General features: G+C 37.9%; 1 protein-coding gene across 1 annotated transcript in view; it reads right to left on the bottom strand.

The window, feature by feature from the left end:
- Nucleotides 1-22,206, bottom strand: part of LOC115240704 (tyrosine-protein phosphatase Lar-like) — a 294,948-nt gene that overhangs the window by 46,793 nt on the left and 225,949 nt on the right. The window contains 1 exon segment of the mRNA XM_029816013.1: nucleotides 5,595-5,777. Coding sequence (XP_029671873.1) covers nucleotides 5,595-5,777 — 183 coding nt within the window.

Here is a 22,206-nt window from a genome sequence, read left to right as displayed (position 1 = left end):
GAGCGCTAGTTATCGGCACTACGCTCGCGCTTACCATATGTGCTTGGCATCGATATTGTCCGTATAAATCTCCTATTTTTTGGGGACATTTTTGATTTCTCATCAAGACCGGTAACAGATTGACATTGATTTTTTTTAACAACGTTACTTTTTTTAATATAAAATTAAAGCTTGAACATAATGTATGTAAAATTTAGTTGGCAACTGAAAAGTTGGCAACTATAATTTTTATGGCTTCTTATAAGGGCAAAATTTAATATAATCGGGGGTTTATTATTCAGAAAAAGGAAGATTAATTTTTACTATTACGTATAATTTATCATTGCACTCTGGGGTTGCATTCATATGGTTCCACCTGTTAATGGTAGTGGTGTTAACACGCGAAGTGCGAACATCTCGCGGAATTTAATCGTGCGCGGTGAAAATGCGAGAGAATAGTTTCGTAGTCTCAAGCGCTATTCTATAACAAGCAAGGACGCTTTGATATCGTTAATGTACATCGCGGATGTAGCTATTCCCGTAAATTAACGCAAACAATGGTATATGCCGGCGAGTATCTGGAGCGTGCGCGCGCGTACAGCAAGCCCCAACCAGAGCGTGCAGTGAGTTAAAATTTTAACACTGGCTTAATTCTCGCCGACAACGCGGGGCGAAGCGCCTGGCAAATTTAATCTGCGAGATTTGAATAATACGTATGCACGCGCGCAATTTTCGTATAATTCTATATTTAATTGTTGCGAGAAAACGGATGAACCTAGCGAGAAAAACGTTTATCATCCCCCATCCCCTTCCGTTGTCTCTATAAAACGCTTGCCATCTTCTATAATTCTTTCTTGGTGAACATATGTCACTCAAAAAAGTGGTATTGCAACTACAGCAAAAATTTTCTGGGTGCGCAAAATTAACTGAGGTACATAAATGATTAGCAAATACTGTGATATCGCATATGTTTCGCATTTAATCAATCTAAGTGACAGAGACAGAATTTATATCTGAACTGTTTGTGAAAATTAGAAAGAATGTTTTTCTGTGGCGCCTATCCATGTAAGGCCAATCATACTTGTTATAAAGTTTGACTGTGGTACACAGAAAAAATTAGCGACAAGAAACAAATGAATATATAATCCCCACATCTAACATATTTGTATAACGCGCCCAATCTATCTAGCTCTTTTAAACAATTTCTCTCAATTTTTCGATGCTGCAGTTATAATTGGCAGTTATATTTCTCACAAAGATCGTTCCAGCTGTAGTATCGAAACTCATATTTATCCAATGCAGTGATTAACATTTGGCAATGGGACCTAAATTTTCTAGAAGATATTATTAGAATATTGCTGCTATAAATTCTATATGTAACAGACAATATTCTAACAGATACAAAAAATAGCGATAAATTTTTGTTGTGACACCTAGAAATCTACCTATATCAGCAAGACATTTTTTTGAGTGGTCCTTCTTCTAACGGACATTTGTCACATTCGCGCAAACTGCTCAAAATTAATGAATATGTCGAGATGTGCATGAAAAAATATTTTGACAGTTCGCTATATATATAAAGCTATGTAAACCTATTATTGATACTATTGATTTATTTAATTGTTATGGTTAGATCTAAATTTTTAATGGTAATTAGTAGATATATAAGTGGTATTACGGCTGAAGAACAAAATAAATATCTGGATATAACATAAAATTTTAGATTTTTTCTTTAAAATAATATAAAAAAGTACTACGATAGAGAACATTAAATCTTCGACAATTCGGAAATAAAAATATTTAGACTAAATTTAATAAAATTTTTTAATAAAAATGTTTTCATACATATGTATATATTTTATAAATGTTCAGATATACAAAATATTCAATGCGTGAAACGTAATTTTTTGTAATATTTTTTTTTAATAATAAAATTTTGGAAATGTATTGCGGGTATATCGAGAAGTTTGTATTTTATTTCGGGAAAACATGATGTATCGAGTGCATAGATGGATAGTGTTATTTTTAGCGTCATCCTGTATTATTTGGTGACGTCCACTTCTTGTTTCGAGATAAAACATCGCGGAACGATGAAAAACGCTGTCAAGAATGCATCAGCCCCCTCCGAAAATATACAGGCAATCTATCGCACGGCGTCCCGCAATGCGTTAACGGTATCGGAGCGATAGATACGACGGACACGTGCGCGCGTGATTTTCGAGCGAGCTCTCGCTTAACGAGTTCGAAGACAGATAAGATTTACGAGAAAAATGCTTGTCAGCGCGGGATGGAATTTATGAAAACTCTCGTTTTTCGCTCCGGCCGACTTCGTCGGTCCCCTTCGCGCCCAGTCGGCTCTCGCCACGTCTTTTCTTTCCGGCATGCTTCTTCCTCCTTATTTCTCGTCCATCCATTTTCCTCGCGCGAAACTTGGTGCGCCGCTGTATGCAGCAGAAAGTACATCGACTCGTGATGTACTTTTTGCGATACATTAAGCCGTATATTTTATGGGACGTGCGTATAACGGTAGTGGCGGCGGCGGGTAACATGCTTTACGAGTACGCGCTATCGACTGAGGGGGCGAGGGAGGTTGCGCGTGGGGTACGAAGGGGCGTTGCGAAGACACGCGAATAACGTTCGAGGCGCGAGCGAGTGACTGATGTGACTTCGGGGGTTACCCCTCACGCAGCCTGAGGTTATCAACCCCTCTCCGTTAAATTACGCTTAATTCGATCTTATGGTCGACAATGGCACCGTTATTTCCACTCGATAAAAAGATACTCGATGACAAATAGCGCAGCGCCGCATTAACAAATTTAATTTAAGGATGCTGGGAATTGCTGTTAGAAACTAATGTACGAGGACAAAATTCGTATTACTATAGTAATCTTTTTAAATAATTTGTTTGTTATTTACACTCGATGCTAAAATGAGTCAATTGATATGCAAGATATATTTAATTGAATTTAAAAATTTATATATTATCTTTTTTTCAATTTTTTAATTTTCTCTATCTTTTTTCTTTAAACATTCTTAGTGATTTTTTCGAATATAACTAATATAGATAGTAATTGCAAATAAATATTGAAAACTGGGATAGTACATAAATTTACTGTCACTACTGTGTTACCATTATTACAAACGGTAGATGTGTTCGAATAGTAACTGCGATAATAGGCAAACCTTCGGGAGGAGGGAGATGAGGAGGGGTAGCAAAAACACTAAAAGTACACGCCATTATTCCTCCCATCTAATTACAATAATAATAGCCGCGTAACGGCCCGCCCCTCTCGTTGCCGAACGAATTTACATAAACGCTCGACATACTTCATTATCGCGGCTATCGATCGTGAAAACGACCGTTGGTCGGAGTCGAACGGACTCATTCGAGAAGGACCCTCATTCCCGATCAACCTGATTATCCGCTTTTCAAATGGACGAATTTCACGAATACGCGAACCAACACGCGTATTGGGCGGATCGAGTTTCTTGGTCGAATATCCGTCTCGCCCATCGAACGAATTTCCTCCTCCGTGACGTTTCTTTACGGCAATTTCTAGCAAGATTGCCACGCCGCGCATACACGTCCGTATCGACGCCTCGTTCCTACACGGCCTCGATGCATACGGATGCGCCGAGTAGAGTATGCAAACGTATCCATAATACATAACGCGCACACGCACACGACGAGGCACGTACAAGCGCCACTGTATGTATGCGTGTGTGTATGTGTTGCATACATATAGCGGCGGCTTTCGCTGCATCTAATGTACACTTTTCACGTCGCGGCAAACTGCAGCGAGCACCGTAAAGATAGTCCGGGGAAGTGCACCGCCGGTATTACGTGACGTGCCGCTCGATAATGATACCGCCGTCGTGCGATAAAAACAAAGTGAGCGTTATACATACATGCATTCGTACGTACGTATGTGTACGCGCGCGAAGGCGCAGCCCGTGTAAGCGGCGAAGGTAATGATAATGGGATGCATCGCGCTTTAACGAAACTCCGTATAACGCTCGTTGAAAATTATTCGTTCGCCCTCCCTTATCGCGCCGTCGACTTCCTCGGGGAGTATTATTAATATATTTCGCAAGGGGAGTTTTCGCTCAGCAGCGATGCGCCTTATAGTTTCGTCGAGAATATTTTCCCTCCTCTTAATTAGACTTAGACATTAAGAAAAACATGCGGAAGGAAGGAAGAGATTATGTTATAAAAAGGTTTTTTTTTCTTGGGGTTACGCAACTTTTTTTTTTTTTTATACATGTGTCGAATTTATTGTAATCACACACGAGATATCTAATAGAGTTAAGCCGGACTTAATGGCAGAAGATAATAATCCTCCTGTGGAGGAGAAAATTATATAATATTCGTTTTTAAATTACGTTTATACGTATGTAAATTATGGATTTTGAAAGTAGTACGTTCATTTGAAAAACATCAGTAGTCACATTTATCTGTAATCAGACACGAACTGTGTTACTACTGTTTCTGGATTAACAAATAATTGGATGAATTGTAACCACGATTTCTTATCAAAAGGCTAATGGACATTCGTAGTAGATTGTCATGAGGTTATGCTTATAAAAAGATCTTTAACATTTTTTGTTTAAACTGGCGAGATCGTAGATTAATGTACATGTAAGGATCTTTAGAGTAGCGCGCGCACATATATGTCAAACGCGGCAGTAGTCACAACGACGTGCGGTCAGACACGCAACGTATTTCCGACCGCCGTGTTCTTTTTCAATTCTAAATAACGAAAAGAAACGTAACATCAATAATATTTAAATGTACTTTCTCATTCTACACATTTATCGATCACATTATCATATTCTTCGCAGAGAGGCACATATCGTGCAAGGTACAGTTTAAAACGAGATCGTCATCCAAGTTATGAACTCGCGCTTTTGACAAATAGCATATTTCGATGAGACTTTTTACGGATCGTTCTGTCGTCAAGATGAAAAGACAATGTAACGATCGGATGGCTATTTAAGTCGGATCAAAATAGCGCGAGGACACTTAACGGCGGTTATGATCGGGCATAAAGTGTACTTCGGTGAATACGAGCGAAAGAGGGGGACAAAGGGGCCAGGTGCGCTCTCGGCAAACGAGATGGATGTGCTGGATGTTCGCGTATCGCGTGACCACTCGATCAACGCCGCCGCGAGTTGACAGTGACTTACGCACCCGGGCACTCAACGAGATATGACATGCGCCAGAGCGGTCGCGCGCCGTCGACGGGGCGCCCCATTGTTACCTACCTGTGTACCCGCCAAACACTCTTAATCTTTCTATCTTTCATAGCCTTTGTCATCGTTCGATCGCTCACTGTACCCACCATATTTCTCCCTTCGCCCTCTTTGCGCGTTCCTTTCCTCCCTCTTATCGACCTACTTCCCTTCCCGTCTCGCGAATAAAGTACGACGTTCGTCGCTCGCGACGATAACGTCGCGTTTGTTTCGTCGCATCGTATCAGTATCTTTTATATTAAAGCTGCATAAACTAGTTCGAGCTTTCGAGCACATGCGTTGCACAACGATCTCTCAAGAGAGAAACGAACGATAATATAATGCTCTAGTCGTATATTGATTGACAGGTGCTCGTTACTTACCGGAATCCAGGACCGTGTATCGTGGATTTGACGTGTCGATAGGTAGCATATCTCGCACCCAGGAGATGATGGGCGTCGGAGATCCGACCGCTGTGCAAAGAAGAACCGCGTTGTGGCCCATCTCGACTACCTTTGTCGTCGGTGCTTGAGTGATCATTGGAAAACCCATCGGTAGATTCTCCGCTGTAATCACAAAGGAAAAGAGGTATCTTTAGTTATTAGGTGTTTTAATGGTGTTTAAAAGTCTACAGAGGAATAACCGATGCATTATGCAGTACGGAAGAGGCGCTGATAATATTATATAGGTGGAATGAGAAGGAGCTTATGTATCTTTTAAGCAAATTCTCTAAGAGAAGCGAATGTATAATGGTCGTAACAAGACAACGAACCGTAATTTTCAGCTTATAATAGATTCAGTATTCCAAGAAAATGATCTGGTTATCTATCCCTTTAATTATATGATATGTAGAATATATTTTTATTGGATATATTACTGTCATATTATTTCTATAAGCCATTCATTCGCAAAAGTGCGTTAAATCTTTCATTGAAAGCGAGATACGATATAGATTTAGAATATTTCACTATTTGAATAAAACGGATTTACCCGAACTTTTATATACCTGCGCCTTCGCGTTTGCGCACAAGTTTAATCAATCAAAAGAGATATTATTTTTGACTACTACATTCATTTTTTATCTACAAAAGACACATGTATTTTTTAGATATTGGAGTAATCAAATATCATGATTTATATAGTAGAACAAGTTATATACGATTAGTTAAAAGATCGCATTTTGTTCGGAAATATTACGTTTGGAAAAAATGTCTAAATTGGACTTGACATCTACACGTCTTTTACATTGATACGGAACAAACTTTGCGGCTCGTCAATTATACATTGGACGTGCCGTAGGGTAGAACCAGGATAGCTCTCTGTGGATCGTAGACATTGGGCATTCAGTGACCGGTCTCGCGGGATCGAAAGTTAGGAAAAGCCACTGGAACTGACCGGACCGCCCCGTTCCCATTTCCCACCCTGGGAAAACAGATCTTTCGTCTCTCGGAAGGTAGTCCGCGCTGATATGGATAGATGCGCGGGAACGCTGATGTGATCAGCGGAATGAAATCGCTGAAATTCAATATACCGCCGAGGTCTTTTGAAAGGATTTGCCAAAAGGGTCAAACGAATCGCGCGATATTTTCGCTTTATATTTTTGCGGTTGTATAATTGAAAATATTTTGCAAAAGGTTTTTAATTTTATTTTTAATAATATCACTAATTCATTATTCTTCTGCACATTTTCATTTCTATTTTCATAACTTGAGCGTCTTAATATAATTTTATTATATACGCAATAGGATGATAAATTCGTTCTCTTAACAACGAAAGAAAAACATATCAAGCTAATTAAAATCGGACGTCTGTCAAAATCTGCGAAATATAAGAAAAACGTCTTATTTTCAGAAAGAGGAAATAATATTCTTAATATAAAATGTGATATATCTTTTTGATAACACGGACCTTAATCGACCATACAAAATACCAGCGTATAATCGATATCCAATTAAAAGATATATTCGATAGAGGCTGAAGCGCGCGTCAAAGGAAGTGGTGCGCGAGTCGTGCGTAAAGTTGAGCCTTGGGGTGAGCAAGAAGATTAATTCGACCTGTTTCGAGGTACACGTGATTCGACCCACATCGCTCCCGTTCTTCATGTAATTACGACGGCGCTACATTAATCCTTGGGGTGAACTCGTAGTTAAATCTAAGTTGGGGACGCGGCATACGAAGTTCCAAACAACTCCCGCGATTGTCCTGCTTCCGTTTCGACGGCACTCATACGACAAAGATGAAGACAATCTTCTCGAGTTGATTTAATAGCAACCTCGCGACGCCCAGTTGTTCATTCGAAGTAGTCGCGTGTATCATTATTCATGGAGTTTATTCTACGTAAATGTAAAATTAAATATTTAATGAAAAAGATATACAGTGCATTGCGGAGTTATTTTCTAGCATACAAAATTTATTTAAAATTTTAACCTTAACTTTTTTAAACTCTTTAATTTTTTTGGATCATTTATACAGATCTTTATTATTTTGCTTTAAAAATATATAGCTTTCCAAAAACGCGGGATATTACTTTGGATTATATATCCCGTTAATAAATTAAAATTTATTGTTCGATATGTACATATATCTTGTAGGAAGCGTTTCTATTTTGCAACCGGATAACATTCGAATTACAATTTATGAAGAGGGCACTTCTGTAATTTTTACAAGTTCTCGCTGTCTGAGGTTAAAGTTACTGGAAAGCGAACTTGAGACTTATTACAAGGCCCACAAACTGGGTGAAAGTTTGCAGTAAGGGCGCGATCAAACTGCAATTACCACCAACGCCTCGGGGTGGCTCTTAGAAAGTCCATCTTTCACAGTCTCGTCAATTACAAGAGCAATCGGAACTCGCGGGCGAAGTTAGTGGTCGGTAGTACTTTCGCGTATTCTGATCTACTCGCCTTCATTCACAAATACATTTTAAACCAATAAACTTGTTGGATCTTGATGGGCTAGTCAAGCTTACTAAAGATATATTCAAAGGTTGGCACATATTTATATCCACATTTGCATTTTCTTCTTTTTTCTTTATAACTTTGATATATCTTCTTTAATCGCTAATATTATTCGGGTGGATTGTAGATAAAGGGAAAAATTATTGGATTTCTCTTATCCGCTTCACCATTACATTCCATTCGCCTCTTTAATTCTCCTTACCAAAGATTTTCGTCCAATAATTATTCGATAAAAGCAGCGCGATTGGTTTCTCGCTCTTTTGCGGTGAATAATATATTCCTGGATTTTCGAATGTATTTATAACACTGTTGATGTAATATATTAAGTTAATTTCCGATATTCTGCAAGCTATATTTATTTAGAAAAATAATATCTATATACAGAAGTATGATCAAAAATGAGTGTAATGTAATATGATCTGATTTAGTTCGACAATCTTAGTTATATTAAAAAATTAATATTAGTGACACTCTCCCACAAATTATAGTCTATCTTTAACATAAACAGAGAAAGAAATTTATTTATCTATGAGCGTTTATGCATTGGCGTTTATCCCCTTCGATACAACAAGGCTGTGTCATTTTTCTGACATAGATTACAATGACATCAACATAAAAAAATTGAAAAAATGTCCGTAATAATAGAAGACGCGGAACAATCGAGAAATCACTGGGTTCTCATATATATGCGCGGAAATAAAACCATCTGAAATTAGGTCGAGAAAACCAGCTATTTGCTACCACAGTTTCTGTTTTTTTTACACAGCTATACATTAAGAAACTAATAGCTTTTGTACAAGTCGTATCTCTCTTTCTCTTTTTCTCGGCGGAGTTTGTCAAACTTAACACGGGATTCGCGTGCTATTATCGCCAGAAAGGCCGAATAGAACGGCGACCCGATACTCGACAACCCCCGGCACTTTCTCGGGATTTTCCTCTCCCCTCCCTCTCATTGTCTTCTTCCGCGGCGTCGCTTCTTTGTCCTCGTTATCGTCCGAGTTATCCGGCGCGCGGCTGCACCAATTATATCGGCGGCCGAGAGAGCGCTTCGCGGTCGACAATAGAAATCGCCTGCAGACTTTCCGCATGGCCCCCGCAACCATTTCCACCTTCTCCATCTCCTGCATTTCTCTCGCTATATCCTCTTTCCGCGCGCTTTTCCACCGGCGACGACAAACAATACAAGCGCCCGACGTCGACAGTGCCGCGACGACAACAAAGTCGTCGGCAAAGCTATTGTCCCCGCCTGGCAAACCGGCCACCGCGCCTTCCTCATGTCCGAGGTCGCGCGACGACTATTGTACGACCGAAGAACGATGGCGAGAACAACGAAGATGACGAAGATTCTGTTTTCTTCTTGCAAGACATCGTGATTTTATAGGAATTTGTCTTCCTTTCCTACCAACGCTTGTTTTATCTGCGACATTCTTTCATTTCAGGTTTCTCTCCTTTATTTGCGATTTCTCAGCCTCTGTACCACTTGACTATATATGCAAATGCGTGCGCGTAAAAGCGCAAATATGATGGACCACGTGCGTGTGGACGATGAGTTATCGTCGGAGATGAACGCCTTCCTTTTTACTATTTTCTTTTACGATGTTCTGCGTTCTGTTTCTCTCTCTCTCTCTCTCTCTCTCTCTCTCTCTCTCTCTCGTTTTTTCCCTCTTTTCGCCAATGTATTCAACATATTTCACTCGACGCACATCGAGTTTTTTTTTATCGTTACATTTGGATTTATATCTACCGCAATGCGATCGTAAGACCTCGGCATTTCTCGAGAAAGAATTTTTCTTTCTAGAGATTTTCACCTCGACAAGACATAAGACAAAATTATAAACTCTACTATCTTAACTTGATAAATTTCGCAGAAAAACGACGAAAATATATGGAGCACTCTATATGTTTGCTTCAGATTCATCACAGATGCGCTTCTCTTATGTATTGAACTGCAAAATAATTGAGATTGATGTCTTATGGCGATGACATTATAATGATATCTTTCCTAGTGATATATATGTATATCTGTATGTGTATATATTTGTTATTTAATTGCTTTCATATTTTTATATTTGATTATTGACGTCCGATGATGATAACAATAATTTGAAGTGATTTCATTAACGCGATGTAGGATCACATCAAGTTGACATTATCGCACAAGCACAATTTTTCGATAATTAAAATATTGACAAACATGCCGGTAATAAAATATAAAATATTAATTATTAATCGTGTCGTATCAATATCCTTGACATTGATCATTTTATGCTCTCGCTCATCCTTCGTCTTTCGTACATTCGTATGATCCGGTAAGTCGGCATTCGAGCGAAACACAATGGAGTCAACGGGGAATGATCGGTTTCAAACGGCACGCCGTTTTATTTCCGTCCCTTTAGATTCACCGCGTGCCCATTCGAAGAGGATCCTTTTATCGTTATTTTCGGCTTTACGTCTCTCCTGCGTCGCCATCGTAAGATTTCAGAATACGCCTCCGAAGAGGGAAGGAGAGATACTAACACTTTTCCTTTTCGAGGATTTGTCCGCATAGGGATGGCCGGTGGGAAAGGTTCTGACCGATCTGTTGGCACCCTCGTTTTACGAGGAGACGCTTACTGACGATAAAGAAATTGTTTTCCGAGAGGGTCGAAGTGTAAAAGGCCTTGGCAGCGCCGTTTTAGCGGAAGTGAATGATGCAACAAGCGTTTCTTCAAGATTTTGTTGACTTTTCTCGCCCCGACAATCTCGCGAGCAGTGTCGGCTTTACTACGAGAGGCATTTCGTAATGTGTATATTTCCGCAAAATTTACGCGCTACCGAGCCGCAATTGCATTTACCATCGGCGGTAAATATTTGCCCTACCTCAGCCGGCGGCGAAAACGAATATAATAGGAATAAATCGTAATTCTAACAGCGCTGTTTCGTATATTTGATTGAGCAACAGGTGATCAATTCGTGCGGCCTCAAAACGTTCTCTTTCACGTTATCATTTAGTTCATACATAATTGATAACCAAGATTAAAGCAAACGAGAATCGATCTATTCATGGAAAAAAGAAAGCGGACGGAGGAGAAATGAATTTGCCGGTATTGTTACGACGAAATCGCTACAGGATAACCAGATGTACGACAGTCTAAAATCAGCGATTTCTCACGGGATCTAGAGAATCCACGAATCTTGGGGAGGTCCACGAAAGTGACACGCACTCGAATCTCTGAAATATCGACGGCTTATGCGGGGATCGCGTCTAAGAACGAGGGTGCGTGCCGAATCATTGCACGTCGCGCATAAATTCCTCTCGCGCCTAAACGTGCGATGCTATACAAAAGTAAGAGCGCGCGACGTATGCCAAAAAGAAATAGGCCTCGACGACTTTAAAGATTCCAGAAATCAAACCACCGAACGTATAAATAACGGAGGGAAAATAATAAATTTCTGTTTTCCATCATTTTCCGATGCGAGATAGCATATCATAATTCCGATGTAATACAAAAACGTGACTGGCAGCAAATAATCAGCATATTTGGAGGGAAAAAGCAGCTCGGGGATGGATATGTGTTCGAGAAAATCGATAGGAGAATCGCTCTCCGTCTCGTACCGTCCTTCCCGATGGTTGAATCGAATCGTCTTCGACTTTCGTAATCGGAGTCGCAAATACTCGTCGCAAGGTATCTCGCGAAACGAGAGACGCGCGTGCAGCATCTGGAGACGTCATATCCAAGAACGTGCAACTCAGACCTTGCGACGGACGGAGGCCGTTACGTCGCGATCTTCGAGTAACGTTCCAGTAGATTCGGAACGATCGAGAAAGCTCGATTGCTCTCGAGGAAATTTACCTCGAATATTATGAAAAAGCGAAGAAAATAATCTAGACAATTTTATATTTCATCAATTCCACTTTCCGTATTTAATATTTTTTATAAAAATATATATGAGGATGACGCGCATTTTATTTGTACTTGTAATGCATTTAGATATATTGTTATAGTAACTAGAGGAGACATATACTTTTTGAAGTTTGCCTGTTCTTAGAATTGCTTGTTGTACACGGATTTCTTATCTCGATGTTTCCGAAATGACGTTTCGGCAAAGATTTCTCTTCATCTCGCTTGAAAGCGAGACAAGAAACTGCGAGAGTGCAATCGGACTCCGACAGTTTCGGTATTCACCCGCGAAATATTCTGCCAATTCACTCGCAACTTTCGCCATGGTCGACTTTCTTTCTCGCGATCTTTGTATGTTGACTGGTTGTAAAGTTTCCATCCCCGAGGAGATACGGGAAAGTAACCCGGCGCACTTCGATATGTCTCGAGACACTTGAGAAGTTGCCGGATGAAAGAGTGACAGAGTGATGGGGTTCGTTGGGGTTGTATGGGTTAGGAAGAGAACTTGTCCCGAAGATTTGCGTGCAAGATGTCGGATGGTGGAATTTTCATCCGCCATTCGCTGGCTTTCTCGAGTGATTCAATTTTGGCAGTGTATAGAAACGATCTCGTTGCGATCTATAAGAAATATTTTTCGCGCATCAACAACAGTCGCAAGTTGATGTTATGGCAATTACGTGAAATATAAAGAGACAGAGATGTTCCAATTGTATTATAACGTTTTGTTACAACATGTAAACAATGCTTGCACAAACATTTTATTTTCATGTTGCCCATTTTTCGACGCCAAAAAATTTGATATTATATAATAATAAGTATTGTGAAAGTATTAATATTTTTAATATTAAAAACAACACAGAATAAGTAGGGCAACAATAAATTCAATGTGTGAAGTTGACATTATATATTGGATGTACTGAAACTTGAAAAGTACAATTTACAAATTACGTGATCAATCTGGAATTGTCTTTCTTTCGGAAAACGCATCGGTCGATTATATTAATAGTTTTTAAATTGTGTATTATTTAAAGAAATTAATTTTATGAATCAAGAGACGTGCGTACGAACAAATAGATATAAAAATCTACAAATAGAATATAATACAAATAGATAATAAATTATTCTATTCTTTATTTAGAAAGACTTCAATATATTTTTAATCCTAAGATTAAAGTTAAAAAGATATATATTGTTGTAAATTGGAAACTTGCAATCGATGCTGAATTTTTTCAATATTTTTGCAAAAATATTGATTTTCTCTCCAAATCTCTAAAAACATTCATAGATAAAAGATACTTCGCTAGAGAGAAAGAGAGAGATTTAGATGGATTAGATATTCCTCAAATCTTCTAATAAATGTAAGTAATAGAAAAATAATATATTAATAAATAAATGAGTTTTTTTATAGAAATGATATAATGGTAGTATATATTCGTAGATTGTAGAATATCACGCAGTTTATTCCTGTAATTGTTGAACGTTTAACGCACGTCCAATTCGCCAAGTCATCAAATGCTATTAACTTTCACGATTTCGTAATTGCGTCCACATTTCTCGATGCCTCGTAACGCTAAATTATGTTGGCGCCAGGTCGTAGCACGAATAACGGATGACTCAGCGGATTTTCCATCGCACGGCGGCGAATGCAGTCGGTACGTATGCATTCGTAATGATTGCGTTTAAAATAAAATTCATATTCGGCCGTGGAGGGAAAAGGAATTAATCGCTGTCGGTTCCAAGTGAGAGGGCCAATAAGGGATGTGCCAATAAACTACGTAGAATAAAATCCGCCGTAAAAGTCTTATGCAAACGCGCCTTCATAATTCAAGCATATATGGCGATGCAGGTGTACTATCTGTATATGGAGGTTGGTTTATATATACGGTGTTCCAGAAATCGTACTTTATGTTTTTTTTTTGTAAGTTAAGTTTTCTTTAGCAATATGACTGACTTGCGATTTTCTTCGTAATATTTGCTAACTAACTTTCGATAATAAATATTTTGGCAAGTCTCAAATTAAATTCTCTTATAAAGTTCTAAATAATTTATTAAAAACAAGATTATCCATTTGTCGAAATTCTTTATTTTTACATCGCTTGTAATGCAATTTTGGAGCGTACTGAAATTTTTAGGAAAAAATTGATTTTAAACTAATGAAAGAAGTCGTTTAATAAAAGGTCTTTGCTGCGGTGAACTTTCGGGACGCCTTGTATATACCCTCATATATCGGCTTCACGTCATTTCAAGAGAAATCGATCTATGCGAAATTGCCCTGAGTCGCAGAAAAAGAGCTCCTCGAGTTCGGGGCGTCGGTGCAAATCGCTCCAAAACGAAGCGAAAGAAGCGTCGTGAAATCGGCGAATTAAATTTGGAAATAGTAAACGTGATTAAAAAAAAAAAAAAAATTTGGTAATGTTTTCACTTGCTGACGAAGCATGGAAATTTTCTTCTATAACAAAGATTGCTTTTACATCATTAATATAAGCAATATCCCTATATAAGGACACCGCAAAGAGATTTTACAAATAATGATATACATTTTCCATTTTCAATTTTGCCAGTATCAGCAATTATCCGTTGTAGAAATTCACTCTCGGATTATCTCTCTGGAGATAGTTCCTATTCATCGTTTTAAGGTCTTTGTTTGACTTTGTAAAGAAAGAGCGAGAGTCGGAGAAGCAAGCAGTAAACTCGGGGATTAAGAACTACAAGCGCCTTTCGGTGGCAACGTTACGTAAAACGCGTCAAATGTATAAGCGTACGTCACGATTTAACGAAATTTCGCGAATGATGTCTGGTCTCTTTCCCTCTTTTTCGGCGCGTTCATTTTTTCTCGAGCACGGTTAGAGGAAATCCAAGTTCCCTCACGTGCGCACGCGGAGTGTAATCGTTTCGCCAACAAGTACGTCGAGCGTCACGCCAGTTAACTTCATTAAACGAATAACCCAACCGGCGCCGGCTACATTACCGGAATATAAAAGCTTGTCTCCTGAAGTTGCACTAATGTCCCGATGCTGGCGGCAGGTGGTGTAAAAGGATACAGAGGGTGAACGGGGTAGACGGGTAGGTTCGTAATATCCGAGCCACCCTCTCAACGAGTCGGCCCCCGCCTTAACAGGACCTAGCATCGAGTAGGTTGGTTTCGAGCGGCGGCTCTTAAGGGATTAAGCTTTAAAGCCAAACTCACCTTGAACGGCGGAGTGAGAGGAATGTGGAGAGGCACCGAAGAAAGTCGTCCTAAATCGTCGTTTGATCTCGTGATTAATACCGTCGGCTTTGCAACTTGCCGAGATGGATGAAGCAAAATCTGAGAATATCGAGAGATGACTCGAAGAGAAATGACTGGAAAAATGAACGTGACGCAGAACGAGATCACTCCATCGAGCAGAGAGAAAGGCGAAAATGAGTCCGACAGAAAATATGAAGTTCGTATGATTATTGCATCGTTTCCCGCGAGAGAGCAAACTCTCTCTTCTTCGCATTCTTCATAATTACGAACAGTATTTTTTACCTATCTCTATATTGCCGTTTTCCAATAGCCAAAATAGATTTTAGACAGATTTAAAAATAGATTTCGTAGATAGATTTTAAGAAATAAATTTCGTAACTTTTTTGCAATTGCGAAGAATATTAAATCTTTTATAATAACACGCTTTTCATTTTAATGCAAAGATAACACAATATAATCTAAATACTTGTATCTGTCTGACGGAAAATAGGAATGATATTCTAGGATTAAATACACAATACTGCCGTATAACGTCCGTTCGTCGATTAATTAAGAGATTTACCGTCAACATTTTGTAGAGCTATAATCATAGATACTACGATCTTCTGATGGAATTATGAGATCCAAATGAGGGTCACAAGAGAGGATTATGAGGAATGCAAGTCCTTTTCAAAGGAATAATTACTGTTTACGCCATCTTGGATTACAGCGATTATGTTTCGCGACATGAAATGGACTCTTAGGGATAAGCCCGCGTCACAAGTGTTCCCCTTCTTTTTTCAGGGTAAGCTTAATGAGCAGCCAACGTATATCCCAAATATTTCATTTTAATCCCGTTCAACTCTCCGAGGGAGAATATGCCCTTCACCCTTCAGTATTTTAAACAATAAATTGTATGAAATGCTACATTTATTTCCACATTTAATATTCATACCTAATACCATTAACGGAGTAGGAGAGTCTTCGTTACTTAAATAAATGACATTGAATTTTTCAACAATTTTACCACTAAAATGAACTAAAAAGTGCTAAAAAAAGAAAAATTCTTAAATACTTTCTATCTGTGTAATTCTTTTGTTCGTTTAATTTTTCTATTTATTTTGAAATATCTTGCATTTTCTATGTGGTGTGCCCTTGAGAATAGAGTAGAATATATTGTTTTATTGAAAATAGAGTAAAAATCAAATCATTACATTCTGCATTCTTTCGCCTATCCACGAGTTTTCGCGTTTAAGTGAATCTTCTATTTTACATCGGCATATTCCTATTTGTTTTGTTCGGTTATAAGATATAAGTAATTGTATTTAAGCTTACTTAAAAAGAATATATAAATAATTTCTTTATCAAATTATAAATATTTGTTTATAAGTTTATTACAGTTTAATACAGTTTTATTCTATAATATAATAGTTATCATAGTTTAGTAAAATGCAATTCTGGAAAAAAGCGCGTTCTGACTATATAAATAATTCGCAAAAAATAAAACTGAATAACGTCTCTCATTTAATTGCGGACAGTTATTACTACGACTTATTTAAAACTGCTGCATCGAATTTCGCGTATTAAATCGTTTGTCATAACTATTGGAAAGGCAGCAAAACCTGTCACAATAATACGGTTTCGATGTAAAAGTAGCAAATGGTGGCGAATCGACGTTATCGATGGTAAAATAAATGGAGCGGCAGCGTTGCTACATTGGTAGTTAAAGTGCAAAACCTCGTACGCCGATATTCCATAATTTCACGGAAAAAGTGAGGTGCGGAAACTTTCGTTGTATGATTTCCCAACGGTCGGCTTCTAAATAGGTATCGAAAACGGCGGATGCGTTTATTTTTTAATACCTACGGGATTTTTCTTATTCAACCTACACAACGGGATGATCGTGAGAAAAATTGCAAGTATGATGCCTTTTGAGAAGTGATAAACAAGCAAACTGACTGTTCTCGTAAATAAAATGGCCTTTACTCCAATTATGTTTTCAATTGCTTTGATAACAAATTGTTGAATACAAAGTAATGATTTATAAATCTCTCTCTCTCTCTCTCTCTCTTTTTCTCTTTTCTGATTCATAATAATAATAAATTGCTAAATGCAGAGCAATGACTTTTAAATTTCTCTCTATTCTGATTTATGCTGCCATAATTAATGGTTTCATAAATCATACTGTCAATATTTCAAAATAGATAAGCATTTTCCAGAATAAGCGCATCAGAATAAATTATGACAATTTTTAATTCACACAAATAGCAACAAAATATTCTAAAAAAATATTTCAAAAAATAATGTCTGTGATATCAATTCGATATTTTTAAAATTGTGCTGATTATTGTAATTGAGAAGTATACAAATAATTATAAATTGATATACTTTTCTCGTGTGCTGTACAGATGCGGGTTGTTGTTTCGTTTCGTAATTTCATGAAGATAAATTTGAACGTACAAAAACAATTTCAACAGAGAGAGAGAAAGAGAGAGAGAGAGAGAAGGGGAGAGGGGACATGTTTACAGGCCGATAATTTCATCATGGACCGACTTCGCTGAGCTACGACGGTAATTAGGGAACGCAACATGGGGCTGGCTGGCTTCGTGTATTACGTGAGGCCGGTGTATTCAGGTCGAGATGCGCGGACCGCTGAATGCACCGCCAACAGACGACAGCCGGCAGATCGAAGATGCATCGCCGACACAACGTCAGAGTCATCCGATGCGCAGCTCCGTTGTAATGCGCTTACCGTATCAAAACGGTAGGCAATTAGCCAGCTAATTGCAAGGAGGAAACGTTCCACTGTCTCTAATGTCCCCTCCCTGCCTCGCGTAATTCAATAGGCTTTTGTGTTGTTTATACGTGGCAAACTTTGTTGTCGGCCGTTTGATCATCAAACTGAGAAGGCGCGCCAAACCTTGCTTCTCGCATTATTACCCAATTTTCATTGTCGACAATGGCACTTTCGCCTTATTACGTTGGAATTTAATGAGCCAGTCGTGTACCGTACATACAATTAGTATTTACAACGCAATTTTTGATTAAAAACAGAGGCAACAATGGTATTGCAAGAGTTGTGATATTTTTACTTTGAACTAATATAATTTTTCTCAGAGAAAATGTCGAACATATAATTATGTATTATTACACTCGATACATGTTAAATCTCTTAATATAAATCTTGAATTAAAATTCTAAAAAGATGATATTCATTTGAGTATAGTAAAAAAACAATGTAATTTATTTGACTGTATACGAGAGAGAGAGAGAGAAGCTTATAGTTTATAAATACCGTTTTATTTTTAGTTATTTACAATTATTAAAATTCGGAAATTATTAACGCTTCCACAACTACAATATTTTTAACATAATCGTAGTTATTCAAAACAATTCAAAACGACAACATATTCTGATAGGCTAATGGTAATTTTAGAAACTCATTCTAAATAGATTCGTGCTTCGTATGCACATTATCGTTGACTCGATAAGCCCACCCCATCAATGAGAATAAAGGATCTAGATGAAAATTTCTGAACATCAAACATACATTAGTCCATTAGCGAATTAATTCGTAACGCCGCGTTATAGAAAACGCTCGGGATCGTTAGTCAATGCCGCGAATTTGTAGGTTAGCGTGATAAACGTACATGAGCGCGTATACATACAAAAAACATATACACACAGACGTACGATAGGCATGCCGCGTATGCGTGAACGCGGTGCGCGTGAGTGGAGTTTTGGCGGACACGGTTAAAGCAGACTCGCCCGGCTAATGGACGTCCGGTATTTCGCGGTGAATTAAACTTCGAACGGGCCGAAAGGTCGACGTGGCGTATACGCCGTGGCATGAATGTGGAGAGTTGAATTTTCCCCGCGCATCCCGGGTATGTACCGATTACTTAAATCTACGGGAACGGGACGTATGTCGCTCGCAGACTGCGTTATGACCGCATCATGAAAATGAAGAGTCATTGACGGTCTGGCCGCTCGGGGTGTTCGGTCGGTTCAAAACCATAAACATCGAGAGTTAGTTGCTATCTCGGTACGAGATGGCCGGTTGACACCACATATACGTGTGTATAATATTTACATATCCTACCCGCAATTTCTGCAAATTATTTTTCTCTCTTAGAAAACATTAGATTCTATTGCGTAAAAAAATAGAACGCATATAAAAAGTTATATTTATTCCTTTTTTCTTTATTACTCATCTATAAATTATAACATGCGTAACATCTATGCGATATCATCGACGTTCAATCACGCTTTTTATGAACATTACGTTTTTCTCGCGATTTCACAGAATTAATTTATCACTGTGATTCTCCGGAATTCGGGCGGAAATCAACGATAAAATCCGTTCACTAAGCTGCTGAGAGAGTTAATAAAAAGTAACGGTGTAAAAGGAATTAAATGGATTGGAATCTACAGAATATATCGACTATCAGATGTAAAATATATCTAGTATGAATTAAAAACATTATCGATAATGTTGTCACTCACGGCTTTTTCGCGATTGTTTCAAATGTCTGCGCAATATCCGGCATGACGCGACAGCGCGTGCATTTAGCATGGATTCTGCAATTCGGCCACAGTTATTATAGACAACGTTATCTCGGATAGTAGGTGTTAATGAAATTTGCAGATCATAGCTTTTCCGGCCCCAGGAGGCAACTGGACGACAGACAGCCTTTGTTAGACCCAACGTGGTACGTTGATAATATAATCAGTTATTTCATCCGGTATGATGTCGTATACAAAGTTGCATTGTATCTCTCCTGCGCGACGATTATATTATTGTACTGTTATCCTTAATTAATTCTTTTGGTAATCATTTTCTTAAACTTTCTCCTAAGATCCGACAAAGTGACGATAATAAAAAAGAATGACGCCAGAGAGGTTTTTCTGTACAATCGCGACTATTAAAGAAAATAATAATATAAAATTAAATTAAATCAATTAAAGATGTGTTAAAAAATCATTTTATATATATGTTACCAAATACAGTGCAAGAAAACAATTGTATAAATCACCGATATACAATTGTCTTCTTGCACTACATTTGGTAACGTTTTTACGGTAATAGACTAAATCACATAAAAAAAAATAAAAAAATAAGAGACACTTCCCCAGATTTATCGATAAAATTAAAAGATATAATAAAGATACATTAAACGATGCTTCGCGTAAAGTTTATGAAATTGCATAAACTTTTCGCGAGACATCATTTAATATTGCATCACATTGTATTTTCCGCGTGCATTTTCCTCTCGATTTAAAGACAATTCTTTGCCGGCGTCCGAGCCACACGAGGAGCTTAACTTTTTTACGAGACGCAAATAGCGTTACAAGAAATAAAATATGTTTACCAGCTTTATTAAAACAATTCAACTGGCATACAGGTACGAATAACGCTGCGCGGCCACTTGTGCAAGGGCCGCGGTTATAAATTGGCGGATCCAACTGTGAACTCGTATTCTTAAGTAATTCATAACCCAGCGCGTTGCTTACGCGAAATTTTATTTTTCACCCTCGTCGCATTTTCTCGTTGTCGGGCCTCAAATTCCCATTTGACAGTTGTTTTTTTTTACCACAATGTCCAGATCTAATCTAGATCTACATATTAAGCATTTAACAAGAATGTAATAAATATACGAATTGTGTAAGAGCCACTGCAATAAAAAGTGACTCTTATATAAAATTGTAAATTTATTTTATTCTTGTTTTTCATCTAAAAGATTAAATCTCTCCCTCTTCTCGTTGAATAATTTAACGATATTTTACGTTTTATGTTGTCTTAAATAAGCAAGTTTTTTGTATTTATTTTTATAATTAGAGAAAGAGAGAAAATTTTTTGTATATTTTTAATGATATGGACTTAGTAAAAAAAAATTGGTAGCTATTGAAAAAATAAAGTCTCGTTGGAAGCAGATAAAGCGAAACAAGCTCTGCGATAGAATTGGTTTTGGCCAAGAAAAAAATCTGTTGCACAATACTTGAAGATGCGCCGAAATATAGGTCGAGTTCGTCATTATGTTGCGGCAAGAAGGGAATTTCTTCGGTCAATAGATACTACAATGCAGAGTAATACGGATATCTTCTGCCATCGGTTGTGCAACCGATAAATCACAAATTTACACATAAAAAGAGAGAGAGAGTCCCGAGAACTTGTAAAAATCAGAGTTCTTGCTTCCACGCGGCAAAGTAAATGACATGACTATTTTTTTCTGCATGAAGAAGCGTAACAAAATCGACTATTTTTCTTGGTGATGCCTCAAACTTGTATACCTTCTCTCGTTTAATATTACATTGAAGCGAAGTCGGCAGTACTTTTGTATATGACACAACAAAACGGGTGCGCTTCGTCTCACAACGCATTGAACCAATTCAATACGTCGTATGATTTTTCCTTTATAAAAAAAAAAAAATGGATTAAATAAGAGGATATGTGCAGATGGAAATATGGAAATACGAGAGTAGAGATGTAGTGTCTCATATAACGATGCATATACGTTTATACAGTTTCCAGACTTCGAGATTGGATTTCTGCAAGATATTTCATTTCAAAATAATTCCATATATAAATGATATATATTCTCTTTTAATCATTTTATAACTGCATGTCGTATGTGCGACGGCACTTGAAATTTGCAAAGATAACTGCTTTTACGCATTAATAAAAAATACGCTCGTATAATATATGATTCTATGATTCATTTATTCAAATTTGCGATTTGTAAGTCATTATACAATTTTAATCGCGCTCGCAATAGGTATCGGAAACGGATAACTATAATTCGAATTTGTTGAGTTGATACGTGTGTCAATAAAGGTGGGAGTGAAACCAATTGCCGAATAATGCGAGAAAGAAAATCTCGGAAATGTCAATATCATCCTCAAATTGTCTTCACACGTCTCCACTTTGGCGTTATTATTGAAATCATTCCTG

The sequence above is a fragment of the Formica exsecta genome, unplaced genomic scaffold, assembly GCF_003651465.1.
Source record: "Formica exsecta isolate Colony F162 unplaced genomic scaffold, ASM365146v1 scaffold444, whole genome shotgun sequence".
In the NCBI taxonomy this organism is placed as follows: domain Eukaryota; kingdom Metazoa; phylum Arthropoda; class Insecta; order Hymenoptera; family Formicidae; genus Formica; species Formica exsecta.
This window is presented reverse-complemented; position numbering and strand designations above follow the sequence as displayed.